At 39.3% G+C, this 24,403-nt stretch overlaps 1 protein-coding gene across 10 annotated transcripts in view; it reads left to right on the top strand.

The window, feature by feature from the left end:
* The window catches only part of DCC (DCC netrin 1 receptor), a 1,367,203-nt gene that overhangs the window by 1,310,237 nt on the left and 32,563 nt on the right, over nt 1-24,403 (top strand). For 5 of the 10 annotated variants that reach the window (XM_044934808.2, XM_044934811.2, XM_044934807.2 and 2 more), the window contains 4 exons: nt 3,014-3,226; nt 6,807-6,833; nt 7,262-7,326; nt 8,331-8,525. In XM_044934808.2, coding sequence (XP_044790743.1) covers nt 3,014-3,226; nt 6,807-6,833; nt 7,262-7,326; nt 8,331-8,510 — 485 coding nt within the window. In that variant the 3' untranslated portion in view covers nt 8,511-8,525. Of the gene's footprint in view, nt 1-3,013; nt 3,227-6,806; nt 6,834-7,261; nt 7,327-8,330; nt 8,526-17,029; nt 18,070-24,403 lie in introns of those variants that run through there. The other 5 variants (XM_044934812.2, XM_044934813.2, XM_044934809.2 and 2 more) reach the window with 5 other exon arrangements.

Raw genomic sequence — 24,403 nt, 5'->3', positions numbered from 1 at the left:
GAAATGAGAGCTTTCTCCAGTGAAGCAGTTGCTATTGTGTTTGCTGGAGAGTTTTTTCACTGCCTTAAATGTCAGCCAATTCTAAAAGGCACTGTTTTTGTTTTTTTTTTTTTTTGCTCTATGCAAAATATAAGTATTATGAATAACCTATGGAAAACCTATACCTTGCCATTGTATTAGGTATTAAGCAAAATTAACATTTTGAACAACAACAAAAAACAATCCTTTGTGCATTACTGATACATTCAGTCTTAAGGCTCGACCCTCTCATTCCCACCTAGCACATGAGGTTAGGCGCTTTCCTCTTCACTCTGTGGCATGAAATATTGATTTTGCTAAAGAGCTGGTCCAGTGGTATCAAGCCATTATTACTTGCCTTGGTGTCAAGAACAAGACTGTGATGTTCCTAGTGGGGATCATGGTAGCCAGCTGAAAACTTGGAAACAGAGAACTCGGCGTGCTCAGCATTTTTATTTTCAAATATGTTAAAGAGAAGAGGAATGGTAGTGCCCACCCCCAAAACTCAACGAAGTCAACAGAATTCATGAGAAGCCTGAAGTTTTTAAGTAACTAAATTTTAGAAGACTAAAAACATGCAAAGTTTTATCAAACCTATGATCATAATAATATTTTAATATAGCTCTCTTTCATTTCAAAAATGTAGAAGAAATAGAAAAGAAAAAATATGAAGGAAGGAATGAAGAAAAAAAGACATCACAAAATATTACTACCTCTGTAAAGACTAAAGCAGTTTTTAAAAATATGATATAGATTTATTGCAATCCAGCTTCAATAGAAAGAATTACAGCAGATTTCTGAGAAAAATCATAAAATTTCTTCTCAGGGAGAGGCATTTTTAATCTGATGTGCAGATTAAAATCTGATGTTTGACTCTGTGACCCCATGGACTGTATCACACCAGGCTCCTCTATCCATGTAATTCTCCAGGTCAGAATACTGGAGTGGGTTGCCAATTCCTCCTCCAGGGGATCATCCTGAACCAGAGACTGAACCCTAATCTCCTGTGCCTCCTGCATTGCAGGTGGATTATTTACACACTGAGCCATTGGGGAAACCCCTAATATGATGATAAGGACCCTTTAATAAAAACTAGCCTTTTGGTAATAAAAGAAAGACCTCATTGTTGGTTCCTACAGCTGCTTCTCTCAATCTAAATCTAAGAGATACTGTATTTTTATTTGGGCAATTGACCATTTATTCCTTTAGATTAAATATGAGTCTATTTGGCAAAACTAATACAGTTATGTAAAGTTTAAAAATAAAATAAAATTAAAAAAAAAAAAATGAGTCCAGAGTAAAACCTGCATAATTTGTTTCTAAAGCTATACTCTCAGTCACCTAATTATACCATCCTGATGGAACACAAGTTACACGCGTATTCCTCTTTCCCTTTACATTCTTGAAAGCAGTTTAGCTCCTTTTAGCATCTACCTGAAGGTCCCTTTCCCTTTTGTCTCTGAGAACCAACATCACCAAAGACTCACCTTAATGTTTTCCTTACAGCCCCACGCTTTAACCTTGAGATTATATATGCACATACATACATGTCCATATTTGATAAGACATCCTAGCATAGAGATAAGGTACCACTCTTCAGACTCCGCTTGCCATCAGAGTTCTATCTAGTTTGCTTGATTACATTTTCCTTATTTGAAGAAATATTTTATCAAGTCTTTGCCCATTTTCTGGTTCTGAGTGCTACGTGGCTACATCTGTCCTTGGCCAACCCTGTGTCTTTCCTCCTCCATCTTTGAATGGGGTAAGCCTGAAGCCTGCTCAGTGACCCAGAGGACCTCTAATCCTTTTTGAATATAGAAAAATGAGCTTTAATATCAAATGCCTTCTACAGGCACATTTCACTGTTGCATATCTTTTATATCTTTAATCTCCACCCCCTTCAGCATTATCAGATTTTCTGTCTCCTCTGCCCTTTGCTGGCCTCACTGAGCCTCCCAGAGAGGTGTCTCAGAATTATCTCACAAACTAATTATCTTGAGATATTACCTGCTTAGAAATTCTCTTTCAAGGTAAGAGATTATCTTCTATTGCTGCATTTTTTTCCACCTTTACCCAATAGTACTTTCTTAAGAAATAATCAGAAATATTCTTCTTTGATCCACACTTACACCTACTATGAAGCTCTGTTCATTTTCAATTTAACTTGGGTCTATTGACTGAAGATGAATGCACAAAGTCAAATCACAGTGTTCTTAGCATGAAAAACTGCCTGGCCAATATTTTAGTACAACTCAACTGTGTTCTTTGGAGAAAAAGGTGTGTTTCTACACACAGAATTGTCCAAATAGCCAAAGGCTGTCACAAACAACTATGTGAAGCCTCTTCAACCATAGTCATCTGAATGAAAATTACAAGGTTTGCTACCAAAGGGGAAAAACTGCAATTCTGCATTCAGGCAACTTGTTTCAGCAAAGTCATCTCGCATGTAACTTCTTAGATTGATGGGCATCTATTTTGTTTCGGAAGATAACGACAATGGTTATTATTTGCATCATTTTATTAGCAATGCGTTGAGCACCCGGTAACTCTGCTGTGTTTGATAGCTGACATGGCATGTTTAAATCACAGAAAAATTGGCATATTGGCTAGTAGATAATAATGCAGCTGTAGCCTGGTTTGGTACATTGAATTTCACTGACATTGCTACTTATGAAAGGAGAAATAACTCTCTTTTCTCGCTCCATCACTTATGATTGCAGGGCCCAGACAATTCAGGCAATACAGTCAGCACTGTGTATCTTTTACTCTTCGTCCTAGAAGATGCAGGCCTCTCCTACTGGGTCTGTTTCTACTGTCTAAAGGGGCAGTGCTCAACACGTCCCATAAACGCAAGAGGATAGTGGGATGCAGATGTTCTTAAACGTGAAGAATAGATTGGCCACATCCTGGCACAACTCTCTGAACTGTTCCAGTGACTTAGAGAAAGCCCACTTTGTTGTGGAATAATGAATGGCTTCTACTGTGTTTATTGCAGCGGTGAGTGAAGGACCAACCACCCAACAGCCACCCATGTTGCCCCCAGCGCAGCCTGAGCATCCCAGCAGTGAGGAGGCACCCAGCAGAACCATCCCCACGGCCTGTGTTCGCCCAACTCACCCCCTCCGCAGCTTCGCCAACCCTTTGCTACCTCCGCCGATGAGTGCAATAGAACCGAAAGTCCCTTATACACCACTTCTGTCTCAGTCAGGTAAGTACCCATTTGTCTGCATTTAGAAGCTTTGTTGTCCTTGGTGGCTCTGTGTAAGTGCCAAGGCTTCCTGAGAAGCTTCGGATGTATCTTTCGGATGCTGATCACGTGCCCAGTGCTCTCGTGTCTTTGGCTGATTTTTGTGGTGCAGCTTTTAAGCATTTGCCTCGTAAGCAGCTGGCTGATTTGGTGCCTTTCATTCCTTTGCAAAGTCATTCATTGATGCTGAATATCAGTTCAGTACTTATAATATGTGCTATAGATATGCCCAATAGAGAATACTGGACTTTCTGCTACATGGGTTGTCAGATTTAAAGCTAGACTGCAAAATTAGAGTTCAAGGTACAGAATTCTGTGAAAATCACTTTTTAGAGAAATGTATGTAAATCTCATAATTCTGTTTTGCTCCTTTCAATTGTCATCTCCCAGGGGTTCTTATTTTAGAGTTCCAAGGCCAGAAAGGAGCATCAGACCAGCGTAGAGTCTAATCTCCTAATTTTAGAAATAAAGAAATATAGAAATAATATTAAATAAGTATTATAAGAGTATATAAGAAATAACAATAAAGAAATAGAAACCCAAACTTAGATAGGAATCAATATCTGTGTTTCCTTTCTAAGAAAAGCAGATGCAGAGAGAAGAACCTGAGTCCCTAATTCCGAAGGCAGTGCTCATTCTGTTACCTTGCCTGGCATCCATTGGCGCCATTGAACCAGAGCTCCTTTTAGTTTCTGTTATGGATTAGGGAGAATCAGGGGGTGCAGAGAAGGGGAGAGGAGGAGGAGGAGGAGGAGGAAGGAAGGTGGAGAAGGAAAAGAAAAAAGATGAGAAAGAGGAGGAGGGGAGCAGGGGAGGAGGAATAAATAGATAAGATGAAAGAAAGGTCAGTAGCTAGATAAGTAAATACGTAAAGAACTACATAGGGCTTAAAGTTATTTGGGATATTGGCATCATTCTTGACAACCCCAGCATATTAGGCACAAGACAATTAAGTTCAATAATTCCGTGTAAAGCGAGATGCCCCCTTAATAGACACAGGTAGCTGCATGGACCAATCAGCCATTGTACAGATACCTTTGAGTTAGTTCTGTATTCAGCTACATACCCAGAGCAGTTTTAGCCACTACATTAGTGCACAAACCTGCTGACACTAGGAAAAATGAGGCTGCAATTATGAATCTTAAATTTATACTAACATTAAGACTCTATCTTGTTCCTGGCATCACGCCGACGGATTTGTGAGTATCTGGTTTCTCACCATTCGTGTGGAGTCTAGTATGGCTGTCAGCTACCCAACTCTGGGAGGTGGAGTAGAACCCAGGAGGGCTGCGGACCTCCATCCCTTGAGATGCGAGCTGCATGTCGCCCCTGGGCAGAATGGGGTCTTCTCTGACACACAGGTTCACTGTAGGTCATGGTTTCATTTCACCAGAGATGGCTCTTCTAGCCCCAAAGAAAGCCACACTAGGATTCGAAGCAAGTCAGTATTGTCCAATCTCTTCTTCTGCTAGCCACATATATCCCACATACACATGATTTGGCAAATCCGCTACTTGGTATTGCCCCAAAGCTGTGAGGTCTTTGCTATTTGAGATAGGAACAATCTGAAGCAAGAAAATTTATTTCAGGAAATTCCTGTGTCAAGAACATGCTGCCTGGTGATTTCTGGCTATATCACTTTCCACTGAAATGCCAACTAAGGGAAATGATCTTGGAGGACACTGGTATTCAGGATAGATGGCAGGTTAATTGCAGCTACTACTACTAACTAACCTTTACTGAACATGTGCTGTGTGACCTGTATGCTTCTGAAGGCTTGGAGTATGCTACGTGATTCTCAGAACTTTGTGAGGTTGTGCCTTTTTTAAACCTATTTCAAGGATAAGGAATTTGTAATAAAGAGCATTTAAATAGTATATTTAAATCTACACAGCTAGGGAGCAAGGCGTCTTTTCCCACTCTTTTTGATTGTAGAAAGCAGGGGTTCTGAACTTTTAGGGAACTCATTTGTAACTCTTGGTTTATGTCTAACTCATTTAATGACAAAAGCAAAGATAATTTTTAAAGCCTATTAAATTAAATCAGTCTAAAGCTGATAAAAAGAAAAAAATGGGAAACATCTGAACTAATTCTGAGTTGGGAAATACCATTTTCTCACAAGGTTTGTTCCCTCGCATTTTGATGAGTGAGAGAAGATGAGAATTTTATCAGAAGCTTTTTCTACACCTATTTAAATGATTTCATGGTTTTTATTCTTCAATTTGTTACTCTGGTGTATCATATTGATTAAATAGTAGATATTGAAAAATCCTTGCATCCCTAGGATAAATCCCACTTGATCAAGGTATATGATCCTTTTAATGTATTATTGGATTCTGTTTTCTAGTATTTTGTTGAGAATTTTCACATCTGTCTTTATCAGTGTTATTGGCCTATAATTTTCCTTTTTTGTGTGATATCTTTGGTTTTCATTTCACAATGATGCTGGCCTCATAGAGTGAGTTCAGACGTATTCATTTTTCTGGAATTTTTTTGGATAGCTTCTGAACAATAGGTGTTAACTCTTCTCTAAATGTTTGGTAGAATTCACTTGTGAAGCCATCTGGTCCTGAACTTTTACTTGTTGAGAATTTTTAAATTGCTGATTCAATTTCAGTGCTTGGAATGGGTCTGTTCATATTTTCTGTTTCTCCCTGGTTCAGTCTTGAGAGATTGTACAGTTCTGAGAATTCGTCCATTTCTTCTAGAGATATTTAACTATTTTATCCTGAGAATACCAATTTTATAACACCAAGAAACTAAAGTGCTGTAGTACTTTATATTGTTGATATTCTATTTTGAAGTAAAAGTGTTTTATTTTAGGAACTGTGTTATGCAGAGAAAAAAAGATGGAAATGATATTCAGAAGTCCATTTTAAATGAAAATTCTGCAGTAGCAGTAATAGTGGGTTTGGAACACAAAATCTGGAAATAAACTGATGCTCCGAGTGATCTATAGTAACAAAAAATGACCCCCAAGTGACCCAATGATCCCAATTTTAGAAAGAACACCCAATAAGAGGCAGAACAAAGCACTTATCATGGTCATTTACTAGTTATTTTTTTTATTCTAGTTACATGAAACCAAAGCTGTCTAAAACAAAATATACTCAATGCAGCATGAATGAGTGTATTATATCTTTAAAAGATGAGTCAGAGAGGTTTTTCTTTTGTCTCTACACCTATTCTCTCAAATACTGAGCGTATTTGAAGAGCCTTTCTGTTCTAATGTCCTGTGGGCAAGATCTCATTTTCCTTTATTTCCCCTGCATATTTATAAGTCTACATTTATTTTAATATTGTTCTTATTTTAGTGGAATGATTTCTTATAAACTACCTTTTCTTTAAAAATTTTCCAGTGTCTTTGACTTGCTGGGGGATTGATTTTGTATAAAACCATAGTTCCCCTTTAAATGCCATCCGCCCCCACCCACCTGAGGTCCACCCCCACCGTCACTGGGGCATTATTAAATGCCTTTCCCTTTTTGTCTTTCTCCATTGTCTCCCTGTGACTCCTGTTACCGCATGATTTTCAAATAAGTTCTCCCTGCATTGCTCCTGACACATGGTAAGTAGTATGCTGTTAAGAAAGGGCTGGTGTTTACTTATTCTAATAGAAACAGAAAATTAGCAGACTGACAAATGTATTAGCTGTGACATTAACTACATGCTTCTTATTCTAAAAGATGAAATACTTAGAGCTTTCGACAAATTTTAATTCTCAGAAAATCATTGCTTGAGTCAAACTGATGGATGATGTCAAGTCTTTCTCTTTTTGGGTTGAAAACAATACCTCAAGTAATTTTACTCTGAGTTTCATAATAAAAGACTGCATAATTACTAATGAATTTATCTTTACTTACTACAAGTAGTTACTTTAGATATGGTAATGTGAGGCATTGCCATAATTTTGAAATATCATACCCAATAAGAAGCCCCTTCTGGTTTGAAATCATTTAAATTAGGATCGGGGAAGAAGTTCTTTTTTCTTCTCAGGTTCCTGTGTATGGTTTTTCTTGGGCAGTATTATCGACCTGTGCCTCAGCTTGCCTCCCAAAAAGGTACGCAAAGCTATGTTTGCAGTAGTTTTATATGATATATTTGTTGTTTAGTCACTCAGTCGTGTCTGACTCTGCAACCTCATGGACTGCAGCACACCAAGCTTCCCTGTCCTTCACCAACTCCCAGAGTTTCCTCAAACTCATGTCCATTGAGTCAGTGATGTCATCCAACCGTCTCACCCTCTGTCGTCCCCTTCTCCGCATAATGTGCAGCAATGGTATCCCTGCAGTTGCACAGAGATTTGCAGGATTTTTATAATAAATGGTAATTAGAAAGTCATCCTATTATCATAATGACTGACATTCTACCTCTACCTACCCGAAAACACAGATTTATTCCATGATTTATGTTTTCCTTCCACGATTAGAAATTTAGCTTTACTAGACTCAGGGAGCCTGGTGGGCTGCCGTCTATGGGGTCGCACAGAGTCGGGCACGACTGAAGTGACTTAGCATAGCATAGCATAGGGTGTTTTATGGTATTTCTTACAATTTGATCATCACCTCATGATAAAGCGGTTCCATTTCTTAATGCTTCACCTATAGATGTGAATAACTGTGTGGTCTTTACACATATCAGGGAGGCTGCAAATACTACATTTTGCAAATCACAGATGTGGCCATATAAGTGATTTGGCTTAGTCTCCTTTCAGATTAAATAGAAAATGCTTGATGGAGCATTGGGCTTATGGCCTTATAGATCTGACATAAATTCTACAAAGGGCCAAGATAGGCTATTTTTTTTTCCTTCACTAGTGAAAATTCCTTTTAGCTGTGAACTGATCAGCTGCACTTTAAATGAACCTGGATTAGGGGACCATTTGTCTTGCAAGGCTGTAATTCTAAAGGGAAAGAAAATGTGACCTCTTAAATAGTGACTTTTATATTGTAGTGCTGTTTTACAACACTAGTCTCCTGGAGTTCTTGCATCTTTGTAAAGCTGTATGCATGCTTCATTGTCATCCATTTACACACTGCATCTCTACAATTTTTTATTTATAAAGGGAAAACCAGGACATCCTGATCTTTTCAGTCTTCTAGAGATCAATATGTCAGTGGACATGACAAGACCAAAACTCACTTCATTGTACTGCGAAATTGAGTTTGATTTTCCCTCTGCAAATTGTGGCATGTGCTTCAATTTGTCTGAGGGTTGGGGACAAGGAGTGGGTGGAGGTGGCTGACAGCGGGCAGAAAAGGCATTTGATTTGTATTTTATGGCTGGCTGGGAAATCATGTGTTCCTGCTATAGCCTGATCTTTTTGGCAGGCCTCATTTCTGTAAATATGCTGTCACACAGAACTGCCGATAAATTACTATAATACATTAGTTCAATTCCTTCCTTGAGCCACATGTGCACCACCGTTGTGGGTGTTCATCAGGATTCCACCTGAGTGTTCCATTTTGCTGAAATCAGCCATGGGCAAAGGTCTTGGGGGGTCAGACATTCTTCAGCAGGTAGAACAAGAGGGTCACTTTCCAGGCCAGTCAGAGCAAATAAATCATTGGCACAGTTAAGTAGGAGAGATGTGTTGATTTGATGTTATTGGAGCCGATACCATCAATCAGTTTCAGAGGAGAAAATTACACTGCCCCCTACTATGCTGTATCTCATGTGTAAGCTCAGCTCTCTGTATGTTTTTGTTTTTTGTGCTTGGGCAGGGGGTTGCTTTCTTTGTAGGTACCTTCTAAATTGTCCTGTCCTCATGTCTAACAGATCATTTTTTTAATAGGTGAAATTTGATTTGATTTGATTTGGTCTAGTCATTCTAAATTACTCCTTGGTAAAATGTAGTTGGCTCTTCCCTGGTGGCTAAGACAGTAAAGAATCTGACTGCAATGCAGAAGACCCAGGTTCAATCCCTGGGTCAGGATGGTGCTTGTAGTAAAGAACCTGCCTACCAATGCAGGAGACATAAGTGACGTGTGTTTGATCCGTGGGTCAGGAAGATCCCCTGGAGAAGGGCATGGCAACCCATTCCAGTATTATTGCCTGGAGAATCCCATGGACAGAGGAGCCTGGCGGGCTACAGTCCAAAGGGCGCAAAGAGTCAGACACGACTGAAGCGACTTAACATGCACACAAAATGCAATTAAGTCAAATTTACTTTATACGTCACCAATATTTGTAACACTGAAACCTACTTTATGTTTTAATAAAATACTTTTTCCTTTAGCATGGTGTTCCAGGATTTAGGAAAAATCTCTGCTAACTGCCTCAAAGAGAGGAATTTCTAGAAGCAACTTTAGGAAACTTTATAAGTAAGCCATGTGACTGGTACCTCACTTATAAATAACAAAACTGAAGCCCAAAAAGGTTAAGTGGCTTGCCCAAGGTCAAGAGTTGAGCTGTTGGTCAAGTTTACAGAATTCAGAGAAATAGAACACTGAAGAAAAAGCAAGCATTTTAGCTGGCACGTAGTGATGCGAGTAGCTATTTTAGATTGACTTTTTTTTGTACAGTTGGGTTTCTAGGATGATTCTAGTTATTAAATATCCCTCAGAAAGAATTGTTTGATAGCAGGCAGGTTGAATTATTTAGCTTAGTATCTGAGTAAATGTTTTCTTCTTTTATGTAGACTAGATGGAGAAAGGGAGATACTAAGCCAGGAACTCTGAAATAGCTCCTGTTAAACTCAACTGTCCAGCCTGCCAGATCCCTTGACAGTAGGGCAAGGGGCCAGAGAGCTGGCATCTGGTGCTTTCAGCACCACACACCACGGAGAACCATGGCTTTGGAGTCCAATCATAAAATTTAAATGCGCAGAAGGGAGTGTAAAGCAAAGATAAAAGTTAACGCATGTGAGACTATTACTCAGATTGTGGGTCAGAACATGTGAAAGTCAATGAGAGTGAAAAAAGAAATGGCTGGTATTTTTTAGAATTTCAAAAAGCTATTGGGAAGAGGGGGCAAATGAGCACCATTGAGTCAAAATTGAGCCCTTTTGATCAAACTTTGGCACAATTAAAAAAAATAAGAGAAAATATTGTACCAAGAATTGTTTAGTTCGGTCGCTTAGTCGTGACCGACTATTTGCGACCCCATGAACCACAGCATGCCGGGCCTCCCTGTCCATCACCAACTCCCGGAGTTTACCCAAACTCATGTACATTGAGTCAGTGATGCTATCCAACCATCTAATCCTCTGTTGTCCCCTTCTCCTCCTGCCCTCAATCTTTCCCAGCATCAGAGTCTTTTCAGATGAATCAGCTCTTTGCATCAGGTGGCCAAAGTATTGGAGTTTCAGCTTCAACATCAGTCCTTCCAATGAACAGCCAGATCTCCTTTAGGATGGACTGGTTGGATCTCCTTGCAGCCCAAGGTACTCTCAAGAGTCTTCTCCAACACCACAGTTCAAAGGCATCAATTCTTTGGCGTTCAGCTTTCTTTATAGTCCAACGCTCACATCCGTACATGACTACTGGAAAAACCATAGCCTTGACTAGATGGACCTTTGTTGGCAAAGTAATGTCTCTGCTTTTTAGAGACAAGAATTGTTAGATCACAATTAAATTGAAGTTAATCATCAACAGTATGCAGTCTGACTCTAGGGTTAAATCATTGCATTGCCAGCTAGATTATCCTGTGTCTGTGTGCTCAGTCGTGTCTAACTTCTTGTGACCCCATCGACTGTAACCTGCCAGGCTCCTCTGTCCAGGGACTTGTCCAGGCAAGAATATTGGAGTGGATTGCCATTTTCTTCTCCAAGGGATCTTCCCAACCTGGGGGATAAAACTGTGGAGAAAATAAAAACAAATCTATTACACAGTAGACAATATAGTTTGAAGCATATAATCTAAGAAGACGGTCCTTTGATTATACTGGGGAGTGGTGGCCTTGTGAGTGATAGAAAATGATGAGAGAAAGGGTAAAGAATAGGTTGTTTTCAAGGCAGCAATTTTTCCTTTCCTGTCACCTAAGAACCTGATCGGTCACATGATTAACTACAGCTATAGAGATTTTGTTATTTACAAAATATTCTTGAGGGTCAAAGTGCCTTTTAAAAATCAGCTTAGGAGAAACTAGTAGGGTTAATAGTTTACATTTTGTCACCATTTACAATTTGTAAAGGATATTCTCAAGTGAATTCCTGCCTACCTGCAAAGTAACTATTATCACCATTATTGATGCAAAGAGGTTGAATAATTTGTCCTGTTTCAGGCTCATATGTGTTTGTTCTTTGACCTTTATACAAACCCTTACACATAATGGACACTCACTAAATATTTGTAGAGTTTGTCAGAATAGAATAACAAAGTAAGAGCCAGAAATTAAATTCAGGTCTTCAGTTTCGACTCTAATGATTATTATAAGTGAAGCAAGGCAATTTGGGAGTTGGTAAAAGTACCTCCTGAGAAATTTGTATGCAGGTCAAGAAGCAACAGTTAGAACTGGACATGGAACAACAGACTGGTTCCAAATAGGAAAAGGAGTACATCAAGGCTGTATATTGTCACCCTGCTTATTTAACTTATATGCAGAGTACATCATGAAAAACGCTGGACTGGAAGAAGCACAAGCTGGAATCAAGATTGCCTGGAGAAATATCAATAACCTCAGATATGCAGATGACACCACCCTTATGGCACAAAGTGAAGAGGAACTCAAAAGCCTCTTGATGAAAGTCAAAGAGGAGAGTGAAAAAGTTGGCTTAAAGCTCAACATTCAGAAAACGAAGATCATGGCATCGGGTTCCATCACTTCATGGGAAATAGATGGGGAAACAGTGTCAGACTTTATTTTTTTGGGCTCCAAAATCACTGCAGATGTTGATTGCAGCCATGAAATTAAAAGATGCTTATTCCTTGGAAGGAAAGTTATGACCAACCTAGATAGCATATTCAAAAGCAGAGATATTACTTTGCCAACAAAGGTTCGTCTAGTCAAGGCTATGGTTTTTCCAGTGGTCATGTATGGATGTAAGAGTTGGACTATGAAGAAGGCTGAGCGCTGAAGAATTGATGCTTTTGAACTGTGGTGTTGGAGAAGACTCTTGAGAGTCCCTTGGACTGCAAGGAGATCCAACCAGTCCATCCTAAAGGTGATCAGCCCTGGGATTTCTTTGGAAGGAATGATGCTAAAGCTGAAACTCCAGTACTTTGGCCACCTCGTGTGAAGAGTTGACTCATTGGAAAAGACTCTGATGCTGGGAGGGATTGGGGGCAGGAGGAGAAGGGGACGACAGAGGATGAGATGGCTTGATGGCATCACTGCCTCAATGGACATGAGTCTGAGTGAACTCCGGGAGTTGGTGATGGACAGGGAGGCCTGGCGTGCTGCAATTTATGGGGTCGCAAAGAGTCAGACACGACTGAGTGACTGAACTGAACTGAAAAGGGCTAGATATTGATAATAAATGCATATGCTGCTGCTACTGCTGCTAAGTCACTTCAGTCGTGTCCGACTCTGTGCTACCCCATAGATTGCAGCCCACCAGGCTTCCCTGTCCCTGGGATTCTCCAGGCAAGAACACTGGAGTGGGTTGCCATTTCCTTCTCCAATGCATGAAAGTGAAAAGTGAAAGTGAAGTCTCTCAGTCGTGTCGGATTCTTAGCGACCCCATGGACTGCAGCCTACCAGGCTCCTCCGCCATGGGATTTTCCAGGCAAGAGTGCTGGAGTGGGGTGCCATTGCCTTCTCCAATAAATGCATATAAGATGAAACAATTCCCAAATTCATGACCATTTGATCATAAAATGCTAAATGGCCTGAACTATGAATAACACTTTCTGGTAAAGTTGAATTAAATTACATAAAGTGGGAAAAAGTAATACTAAGCCACCACCTCTGGAAGTCCTATTCAGTAACTTAACTTCGTGAAAATAAATACACATAGTACATGAAGAAGAACTGTGTCCCCTTTAAATTACTACAAAAAGGGGAGTGAAGCTCAGTGCAAATAATGTCTTCTCTCCATTTTGCTGTAATATTATGGAATTATGCTCTCCTGAATTCTGCTCATTCTCATCTGTGAAATTAGATCAGCATTCCTCTTCAAAGAAAAATGAAACATGAAACCGAGCAATCTCAATTACTACAGTCATAAAGGTAGGCATTCTTTCTATGTTTCTTCTTTGCATTGTTAAAGAGCATCAGTAAGAGAAAGATTTGCCTTGAATAAAGATTCTTAGCTACACACCGTGCATTTGACAGAGTTCCATATAGTTCATCAATTTGTGTCAGATTCCAGTTGCTTTCTGTGGGGGCAGGGAAAAATTTTGAAACAAAAAGCATTCATGTAAACCTCTGTGTTAACAGATTATTAAAAATGTGTTGTGAAAAATCAAACATGCCGAAAACAAAATCTCTGTGAATAAGTGAAAATTTAACCATGAGCAACTATTTCTAAAGATATGACCTGTAATATCTGAAAGAATGTGTAAAAACCATTTAAAGGTCCTACTTCTTCTGAATGTTTATAATGTTTACTGGCAGGGACTTGATGGGAAATTCAAGTGCCATGTTAAAGCATCTTGTATGCTTCATAGCGTAGACTTTCATCTTAGGTTTGCAAGAGGTTTGATGTTCTTATTGCCAGAATCTCTTATTTACTGGGATATTGAAGCTCTCAGAGGAGAATGCCTTTATGGTTTGTGTAAAGGGATTCCAACAAACTTTTTTTTTTTAAGTTGTTGCAAAACAGTGATCAGTAAGCCCAATTCACTTGATGGTACTTAAAACTAACTACTCTTTTCATATCTACTCCAATTGCCCTTAAATATTCTTCTTTTATATTTCCCATCCTCTCGCTGTTGCTCCATCACTAAGTCATGTCTGACTCTTTGCGACCCCACGGACTGCGGCACGCCAGGCTTCCCTGTCCTCCACTGTCTCCTGGAGTTTGCCCAAGGTCATGTCCATTGAATAAATGATGTCATCAAAACATCTCACCCTCTGTCACCCTCTTCTCCTTCTGCCTTCAATCTTTCCCAGCATCAGGGTTTTTTCCAATGAGTCAGCTGTTTGTATCCCATCCTCTTACCCAGTTTATATCTTTCTACTTCTGTGGTCATCCGAGTCATGTTTTTTTTTAATAGAAAACAGCATATTTCAAGCTACAATAATGTGTTCACTTTCTATATCTTTAAAGTCTGAGATTGCTGGTTTAACCTTGAGGTTCAGGAGGTGTTGCATTAAATTATAGTTATCTGTTCTCTTCTTGGCTCCTCTCTGGAATGGTACCACAGTTAGTTAATAGAAACAGAGTGCTTTGGACCCACAAGTGTGAGCTGATGCCTGCCGTGGTGCAGGACTAAGGGCAGGAAGGCTTCATGTGATGAGGATTCAGCCAGTCTTTGGCAAGAGCAGACTGTGACTGAAAGAGAACTTCAGGAAGAAAATGATAAAACTCCACTAGGACCCAGCTGGAGAAGGCAGTGGCATCCCACTCCAGTACTCTTGCCTGGAAAATGCTATGGATGGAGAAGCCTGGTAGGCTGCAGTTCATGGGGTCACTGAGGGTCAGACACGACTGAGCGACTTCTTTCACTTTTCGCTTTCATGCATTGGAGAAGGAAATGGCAACCCACTCCAGTGTTCTTGCCTGGAGAATCCCAGCGACGGGGGAGCCTGGTGGGCTGCCGTCTATGCGGTCACACAGAGTCGGACACGACTGAAGTGACTTAGCAGTAGCAGCAGCAGGACCCAGCTCCCCTGCTCACTGGCTAGGTTGTCCTTATATAAGTTATTTAACCTCTGTGCTTCCATTTTCCACAACGATAAATGCAGAGAATAAAATCTAGCCTGGAAAGAATTTCATCTTCCCAAGGGAGTCAGAGCCTGTAAACATGAATGATGCTAGTTAGAAATGTTAGCACTGAATCCAGGAGTTTCTGATTCCATACAATCTGGAGACCACATTGCCTTATAAATTGGGCCCAGTGAATTTTCCAGTGCCTTATGGTAAGAAGCAATAGGGTCATGTGGAAGGGTTACAAGCACATTTTACTCATTGAGTGGCTACACAAGATCCAACTTCTGCGGGTTGAATTTCACCACAAGAATGTGCGCCACAGAAGGAGCAGTCAGTGAAATGGGCCCTTCCTGGCTTGGAACACAGAATGGTCTTGAGAATTTCACAACAGCTGCCCAGACCGGTCTGAATATCATTTCGTACATCTAGAGAGCAGCATAGCCTCTTTCAGTTAAGCAGGACTTGCTCTTAAATCCTAAGTCCATCCAACAGCCAGGAAGCTGTTTCCCAACAGCCCCTGTAAATGACCAAACCGCATTAAACAGCATTCCCCCTGCAATTTCTTAATCTGTCTCTCCGCCTATTGTTATGAATGTCTGTTCCTCAAGCCCACTAAGGATTTATGTCCAGTAGGTGTTCAGATTTGATGGTAACATGCCTGACTTCCTCTCACTTATAAACCCTGCATCTCCTGAATTGCTTCTCATCATGAACCAATTTAATGTGACTAAAGCCTCGGGAACTTCCTAAGTCACAGCTCTCCCTTCCAGCTTAGCTATTCTGGACCCTAACCTTCTGCAAAGACAATTATAGGGCAAAGAGTAAGAAACGAGGCCCATAAAGTAGGAAAAGGACATTTTTCATCAACACATATAAAATATTAAACCTTTGTCTTTTCACTTACATCTAATATGTATTCTTTTCAAAAGTTTTTTTCCAGTTGAAGTAATACTTGATTTACAGTATTATTGATTTCTGTACAGTAAATTAATAAATATTTCAGTAAAGTGACATATATATGTATATACATACATATATTTATATATATTTTCTTTACTATATTCTGATCCATCATGTTTTATCTCAGGATATTGAATATAGTTCCCTGTGCTATACAGTAAGACCTTGTGGTTTATCCATTTACAAATAAGATATATGTTCTACTAAGAATATTATAGTCTGAGTCATTTTCAAACATGATTTGAGATAGACATTTTTAATTCTAAACTCTTCCTGAACGTGAACTCTTCCTGTATGTAAGCAGAGCTTCTCAAATCTTAGGTGCCCAGGAATCACCTTCAGAGCCTCCTAAAATACAGGTTCTGATTCAGTAGATCCAGAAGAGGGCCTGAGATTCCAGGAAGATATCCAGACAATGCTGATTTTGCCCTTCTGTAGATCACATTTCGAGTAGGGAAACTCTAAAACTGATCACATGTTCTTCAACTGGAGCTCAGGGGAGAAATTGTGGGTTTAATAATTCATTTGAAATTAAATTCACATTTGTCTCTGTGTATTTTTCTATTGAGTAGGTTCACAGCTTTCATTAAAGTTTCAAGTTCATTATTTGTAAATAAGTTAAGGACCACTTAAGCTGCCATTTTGTCATTCACTTGCTTTAGTCTCTGTGGAAAATAAATTCCAAAGTCCTTTTTTGTTTTGTCTCAGTTTTTTGTTTGTTTTTTTTTTAAAACAAGACCAATTCCAGGCTGTCTTTTGCTGAGGTAACCTTCTATGATCTAAGGCCAAGAGCAGAACACTTTTGCCCTGCTCAATGCAATTCTAAAAAATTAAGTTGTTCATTTTCTTGTAGAAACATCAGGGTCTTTGCATACATTTTTCATTGCATGAGTCGGATTAGTATTTATAAATGTCTTAAAAGAGGCCCTGCTTCTGAAACTCATTTTTGTTGCCTAAATGAAAACTGATAGAGAAGATCTATAACTCTCTAGGAAAAACTTTCCCCAAAATGCTGCTGTGGGAAACAGAGATGTGTTGTCATTTGACAGGGGTCATCATAACCAATCATCGGTACCTCGTGTTCTGGGGGTCATCATAACCCATCATCGGCACCTCAGCTTCTGGGGGTCATCGTAACCCGTCATCGACACCCTGTGTTCTGAGGGTCATCATAACCCATCATCGACACCCCATGTTCTGAGGGTCATCATAACCTGTCATCAGCACCTCGCCTTCTGGGGGTCATCATAAGCTGTCATCGACATCCTGTATTCTGAGGGTCATCATAACCCGTCATCAGCACCTTGCCTTCTGGGGGTCATCATAACCCGTCATCGACACCCCGTGTTCTGAGGGTCATCATAACCCATCTTCAGCACCTCGCCTTCTGGTGTGCAGTAGAAAGCACTGCCAAAATAGGCACACATATTTCCCCAGTGACTCACCATCCCATGTAAATTTCTGATTCAGCCAGTGTCATACCGGGATGAACAGCATATAGAATCTGTAAAACATATTTTAAAAATTGCTTCTTGTGGTCATGAGGGCAGGTGAACCTCTGAACAGCAGTAGTGTAAATCAGAGATAATTTTTAAGAGGAAGTAAATGAAAATATTTAAAGAGTGAAGAAGTCATATAATATCCTGAAAGATCTCATCCTAAATCATTTATTGGGTATAAAATAATTCTAAGGAGTAAATATGTGCCTGAGGATGCTTGGTTGTGGTAAACAGGGGTGGCAGAAGGGAGGAAGATTTTTAAAGAAAAAGGACCTGTTTCTCCAGTCAGTGTTGGAGCAATTAAAATCATTCTCTCTCTCCCTGCATCCTGCTGTCTCTCTCTTTTTATTCTCTCTCTCTCTCCCTGCATCCTGCTGTGTCTCTCTTTTTATTCTCTCTCTCTCCCCCTGCATCCTATGTCTCTCTTTTTGGTTTTTTGTTTGTTTGTGTTTTGGATCAGAGCTTCTGAATTTAACTGGAAACAAGCGCTACCCAAGCCCTTAGCCAGGGCATGACCAGAGACAGAAACAATGAGGAAACATTGGAAAATAACTTGGAGAAAAGTGTATTAAAATGTATTTTCCTAGGTCTCTTGATGTTTTGAATGTTTGCAAATTGGGGGCTGAGAGGCCTCCCCTTACCTCTCCCCTTCAGTTCCCAAGTTTCACAGACAGGGCGGGAGCCAGGTCCTGAAGGCTGACTCGGGGCCTCCTCTGCCACGTGGAGGCCATCCCACCTCTCAGGTGCTGCCCTCTCTTCCTCCAGCTTCATCGTCTCCCAGATGCCACACAATCAGCACTGTCTCTAATTCTTTCCTGGGTTAAATCTCAGAAAGCTCATAAAGTTTCTCTATTTCTTACATAGTACAATTCTAATTAAATAGTTCACACTTATGTGACTGATCTTCGCACACCTACATATAGTGGGATAGACACTCATTTTCAATATCCTTTAATACAACAGTAAAGCTTCTTTAATGTATTTATTTACTTTGGCTGTTCTGGATCTTCGTTGCTGTGCTGGCTTGTCTCTACTTGGGGTGAGCGGGGGCTACTCTTCATTGCGATGTGCAGGCTTCTCGTTGTGGATCACAGGCTCTTGGGTGGGCGGGCTTCAGGAGTGGTGGCGCGAGGGCTTAGTTGCTTTGTAGCACGTGGGATCGTCCCAGACTAGGGATCTAGCCCGTGCCTCCTGCATTGGCAGGCGGGTTTTTTCCACTGAACCACCAGGAAAGCCCTCGAACAGTAAAATTTAATATGTAGGGGGTCCCAGTAGATGCTCCTGAAAAAGTGAACTGCTCGAACCATGATGAGGATGGTTGCAAAGTTCATTAGTGATGATTACCAATAAGCACTTAACTATCACTTTACTGCCTCATTTAATCTTGACAAAAACACAGAGAGTGAAGTATTATTTCTCCCAATTTATTCATGACAAATTTGGGGCTCAGAAAGGATAAAATAATTCATTCAATGTCACATTGTATTTAAATGGCAAGACAAGAATTTGAACCTAGGACTTTCTGAAACCAAAGCCTACTTTTCTGAACAACTGTATTATGATTCATATACATAAAGGGTCAATGATTATGTGAATAGTAGTATCACAAATAAGAAACATTCAACCTTCATACATGTACAGTTATTTTTCCAGAAGTTTTCCTAGTGTTTTTCTATGATATTTATACCCATGATACCATAACGCATACTTTCACAGAGAAAAAGAAAAAAATAGATTTTGTTTATTTCCAGGTTCTCTATATAAACATTTACATTTCTGTTGAATTTTATTTTGTCACATTTTCAGTTTCCTTTCCAAAGAGGTATTGGTTACATTTTTTTTCATACTTGAATTATCCCAACACATCCAACTGGAAAAAGTTTTATTTTTCACTGGAAGACTAAAATAAATGCCTATATAGTTGTCAGAAACCCAAGATAATATGGGCTTATTTCTAAGCCCAGTACAAGATATCCTATAACCTATTTTTTAGAAGTAGGTTCTAATCATTTTATAGACATGAAATATTCAGAAACCATGCTGCAGAATATGTTGAATATGGAAGAATTTATGAAACATTGCATAGAAACATATTTTGTCATAATTCCCCACATATGGGCTTGAAGAGAACTTATTTTTGGCCCAGCATGACAAGGATTAGTCAGAAATTTTTCATTGACATTTAGTTCCACTGCAAATAAAGAATATAATCTCAATTAACTAGTATCTTTGGGGAATGGACTGTTCTCAGGAAATTGCATTTCTGGATAGCTCAGGGTAAAATAGAAATCATTTTATAACATATAAATGTTTATCAGTTGCCATTTCTATATTAGCTCTAAACTTATGGCTGAAGAGAATGCCATTTTGCACGTGCTTTGTCCTTAAATCCCATACCATCTTTCTAAAGTAGACCATGTCAATTTATATGGGATGAACCCAGAGTACAGAATAATTGAATAACATCTCCAAGGTCACAGTTAATAAAGAGCAAGGATAGGATATAAGTCGGTTTCTGCGTGACTGTAATACTTCTTCTCTTTCACCAATTGCAAAAGTATAGCAGAAGAAAGATGAGAGTAAGTAAAGGCCCAGAGATAGAAAAGTACAAGACATTTTCAGAGCCTGCAGGTCAAGCATTCTTGCTGCAGAAGATGATTCGTAGTGCAGTTATGAGATAATAAGCTGGAAAAGGGCAGGGTATTGTGAGTGAAAATAGAGCAGAGCTTTGGGGAGGATCAAACGATAAACTGAGACGGAGACAGAAAGCATGTGATGGAGATTGACAGCCGTGAGAATGGATGGAAGAGACAGTTGCAAGAGTGATCTTCCCAAAGAAGAGACAGGTGACTGAGTGAATAACTGGATGTGGAGGAGGAGGCAGAAGGTGAGGTCCAAAGGACTCTGTCGTAATCCTTTGTCTTTGGGAACATGGTGAGAAACAGGAAAGTGAACTGAGAGATTCCTCCTTGCAAGTAGTAGCGGGGGAGTAGGAAAGAGTGAAGTCGGTTCAGTTTGGGGTTAGCAGGTGCAAACTATTATATATGAGATAGATAAACAAGTCCTACTGTATAGCACTGGGAACTGTATTCAAAACCCCATGATAAGCCATAATGGAAAAGAATATAAAAATGTCTACTGTTGTATAACTGAATCACTTTGTTGTACAGCAGAAACTAACACAGCATTGTAAATCAACTATACCTTGATTTAAAAAGAAAAAAAAAGTAAAGTATGTTGAGCATAAAGAGGCAGTGGGACATCCAAGTGGAAATATGTAGTGTGTGGATATGGCAGAGTGCTAACAATTCAAGAGGGAAGTCATACTGAAGAACAGGCTGGGGAATCATTCTCTGAGAGATAAGAGTTTCAGCATATAGTACACAGAATTAGATGACTACTCCCTGGGAAAGAATTTGAAAGGAAAAAAAAAACTGAAAGTTGTACCATGAGGTAAATCTACATTTTATGAAGGAATAAAGAAGAGGTCCTAGAAGTATTTTTCAGAAGCCAGGAAGGGAGTGTATTTCAAGGAAAATATAGTTTTAAGTACAATAGTTCTTTGATTCAAAGTTACCATAGAATTATTTTTCCTCTAAATGCTTTTGTTTGCTTGTTTAAGCTAATGTTTATTGAAGAATAGTTGCTTTATAATGTTTTGTTAGTTTCTACTGTACAGCAAAATGAATCACCATGCGTATTTTGGACTTTCTTCCCATTCAGGTCAGGGCAGTGCATTAAGTGGAGTTCCTTGTGCCATCCACCTTCTCAGTAGTCATCTATTTTATACATAGTATCAATGACGTATATGTGTCAATTCCAATCTCCCAATTCTTCCTATCCCCACCATTTCCCCTTTGGTATCCATATATCTATTCTCTCCATCTGTGTCTCTATTTCTGCTTTGCACATAAGATCATCTATATATTTTCCTAGATTCCACATGTATGTGTTAATATGATATTTGTTTTGTTGTAAAAATATCAAATGCCCAGGAAAGCTATGAACTCCCATATACCCACCACCAAGATTCTACAGTTAACTTTTTGCTTATTTTCTTTGCCACATATTTATTTCTCTAGCCATCCACATTACTTTTTTTTTTTTTTTTTGCATTTCAAAAGAAATCGCAGACATTAGTTCACTATAACCCACAACACTTCAGCACATATTTAAGATACCATTGCCTAGGGAGTACACCACTGATTTAGTTGTATACTTTTAGAGGGGAAAATAAAAACTATAATAATTGTACAGAATCACTTGGAAGAAACATTCTGATTTCAGGGAAATTGCTGTGAGCCTTAGAACAGAGGAAATGTAATACTAACAAATCCCATGGAAACATTTAGAGGGCACATACTCATTAGTCTGAAACATTATGAGGGTGTTTATGACCTTGATAGCTGACATTTCTATAAATTAGTGAGGCAAAAGCCAGGTGACCAGAGAGCCATGGGGAATAGGTAAATAAATGATGTGCAAGGGTAGACAAGCCCTGGAAGTATGATCGCAAGCACAGGAAAGCAGTCAGTCAGTGGGGAAAATGGCAGTGTTCACTTCAGGTGCTGTCCTCAGAGCAGACGTGGTCTCTGGGGCGGACGTGGTGATGTGAGCTAACTCTTAAGACACTTGAAAAGGTCTTTAAAATGTGTGGCCATGCTCCATTGACTAATTTTCTTTGAGCCTTTTTTTTTTTTTAATATTCTATTTGAAGGCAATGGCAACCCACTCCAGTACTCTTGCTTGGAAAATCCCATGGACGGAGGAGCCTGTTAGGCTGCAGTCCATGGGGTCGCTAAGAGTCGGACACGACTGAGCGACTTCCCTTTCACTTTTCACTTTCATGCATTGAAGAAGGAAATGGCAGCCCACTCCAGTGTTCTTGCCTGGAGAATCCCAGGGACGGGGGAGCCTGGTGGGCTGCCGTCTATGGGGTCGCACAGAGTCGGACACGACTGAAGCAACTTAGCATAGCATAGTTGCTTTACAATATGTTAGTTTCTGCTGTACAGCAAAGTGAATCAGCTATACATATACATATATGTGTGTGCTCAGTCATGACCAACTCTGTGTGACCCCATGGACTGTAGCCCGCCAGGTTCCCACGTCCATGGAATTCTCCAGGCAAGAATACTGGAGTGGGTTGCCATTTCCTTCTCCAAAGGGATTTTCCCAACCCAGGGATTGAACCCAAGTCTCCCGCATTGCAGGGATTCTTTACCCTCTGAGCCACCAGGGAAGCCCAGATTCTCATTAATTAGCTATTTTATACAAGAAGTACAAAACAAATATATCAATACCAAGGGGGAGGGGAGTGGGCAGAAGTGGGAGATTGAGATGGACATATAGACATTATTGATTTTATGTATAAAATAGATCTAGTGAGAATCTTCTATATTTTACACATTAGTTTACTCATTAGTTATCTATTTTATACATAGAATCAATAATGTCTATATGTCCATCTCAATCTCCCACTTCCACCCACTCCCCTCCCCCTTGGTATCCATATATTCATTCTCTATGTCTGTGCCTCTATTTCTGCTTTGTTAATAAGATTGTCTATGGTATTTTTTTCAGATTCCAAATATATGCATTAATATATGATATTTGTGTTTCCCTTTCTGACTTAATTTACTCTGTATGACAGTCTCTAGGTCCATCCGTGTCTCTACCCAGTTTTATTGACTCAATTTGATTCCTTTTTATGACTGAGTGATATTCCATTGTGTATATGTGCCACATCCTCTTTATCCATTCCCCTGTTGATGGACGTTTAGGTTGCTTCCGTGTCTTAGCTATTGTAAATAGTGCTGCACTGAATATTGGGGTGCATGTGTCTTTTGCAATTATAGTTTTCTCTAGTATATGCCCAGAGATGGGATTGCTGGGTCATGTGACAGTTTTATTTTTAGATTTTTAAGGCGCCTCCATACTGCCCTCCACAGTGGCTCTATCAATTTACATTCTCACCAGTAGTGCAAGCGGGTCCCCTTTTCTCCACACCCTCTCCGGAATGTATTGCTTGTAGACTTTTTGATGGTCATTCTGACCAGTGTGAGGTGGTATCTAATTGTTCTGATTTGCCTTTCTCTACTAATCAGTGATGTTGAGCATCTTTTCATATATGTTTGTTGGCCATCTATATGTCTTCTTTGGAGAAATGTCTGTTTAGGTCTTCCACTCATTTTTGATTGGGCTTTTTTTATATTGAGTTCTTGAAGCTTTTATAATATTCTTGTGCCTTGAAAATACTAATAATGTTGTGTTACGGTCAATCTGAGAGACATACATACAATAGTTGGAAAATATTGGGTTACAATAGTTGTGTACTAAGTCTCGAATATAATCTGAAAGTTATATTTATGGCCATAATTATGATATCCATATGGGTGTGTGTATATTACAGTATGTGTGTGAATGCATATAATTTGATGACTTCTATTAAAGATGAAGTCAGATTAAAAAATCAATTATTTCAGGATATTACTGTATCTGTTTTAGAGTAATAAGATTTTACTATAAAAACAGAATCCTCTGTGGCAATCAAATCGTTTTCACAAAGAGAAATATTTTCAATATTTACAAAGTAAACTGATTTTTGAAAAGTGAAAATTATTACACTTACACATCATATGAAATATTTACCAGGATTGTAATTGCTGCATACTAATGTGGATGAATTTGGACTGTGATGACATTCTACACAGAGTACATAATTACAAATGTTGTATAAGACTGATGCTGGATTTCTGTAGCATTTCTCCTTTTTTCTGATGTTTTCATGAAAGATGAAAACAGTATGCAGTGTCATTTGTTTCCTTATGAATTGAGAGTTGTTTCTCTGAAGTTTGATCACTAGGATATCATCAAAAATGAGATAATAAAGGAGGGATTTTTAAATCTATTTTTCATGAAAAA

The sequence above is a fragment of the Bubalus bubalis genome, chromosome 22 (assembly GCF_019923935.1).
Source record: "Bubalus bubalis isolate 160015118507 breed Murrah chromosome 22, NDDB_SH_1, whole genome shotgun sequence".
NCBI lineage: Eukaryota > Metazoa > Chordata > Mammalia > Artiodactyla > Bovidae > Bubalus > Bubalus bubalis.
This window is presented reverse-complemented; position numbering and strand designations above follow the sequence as displayed.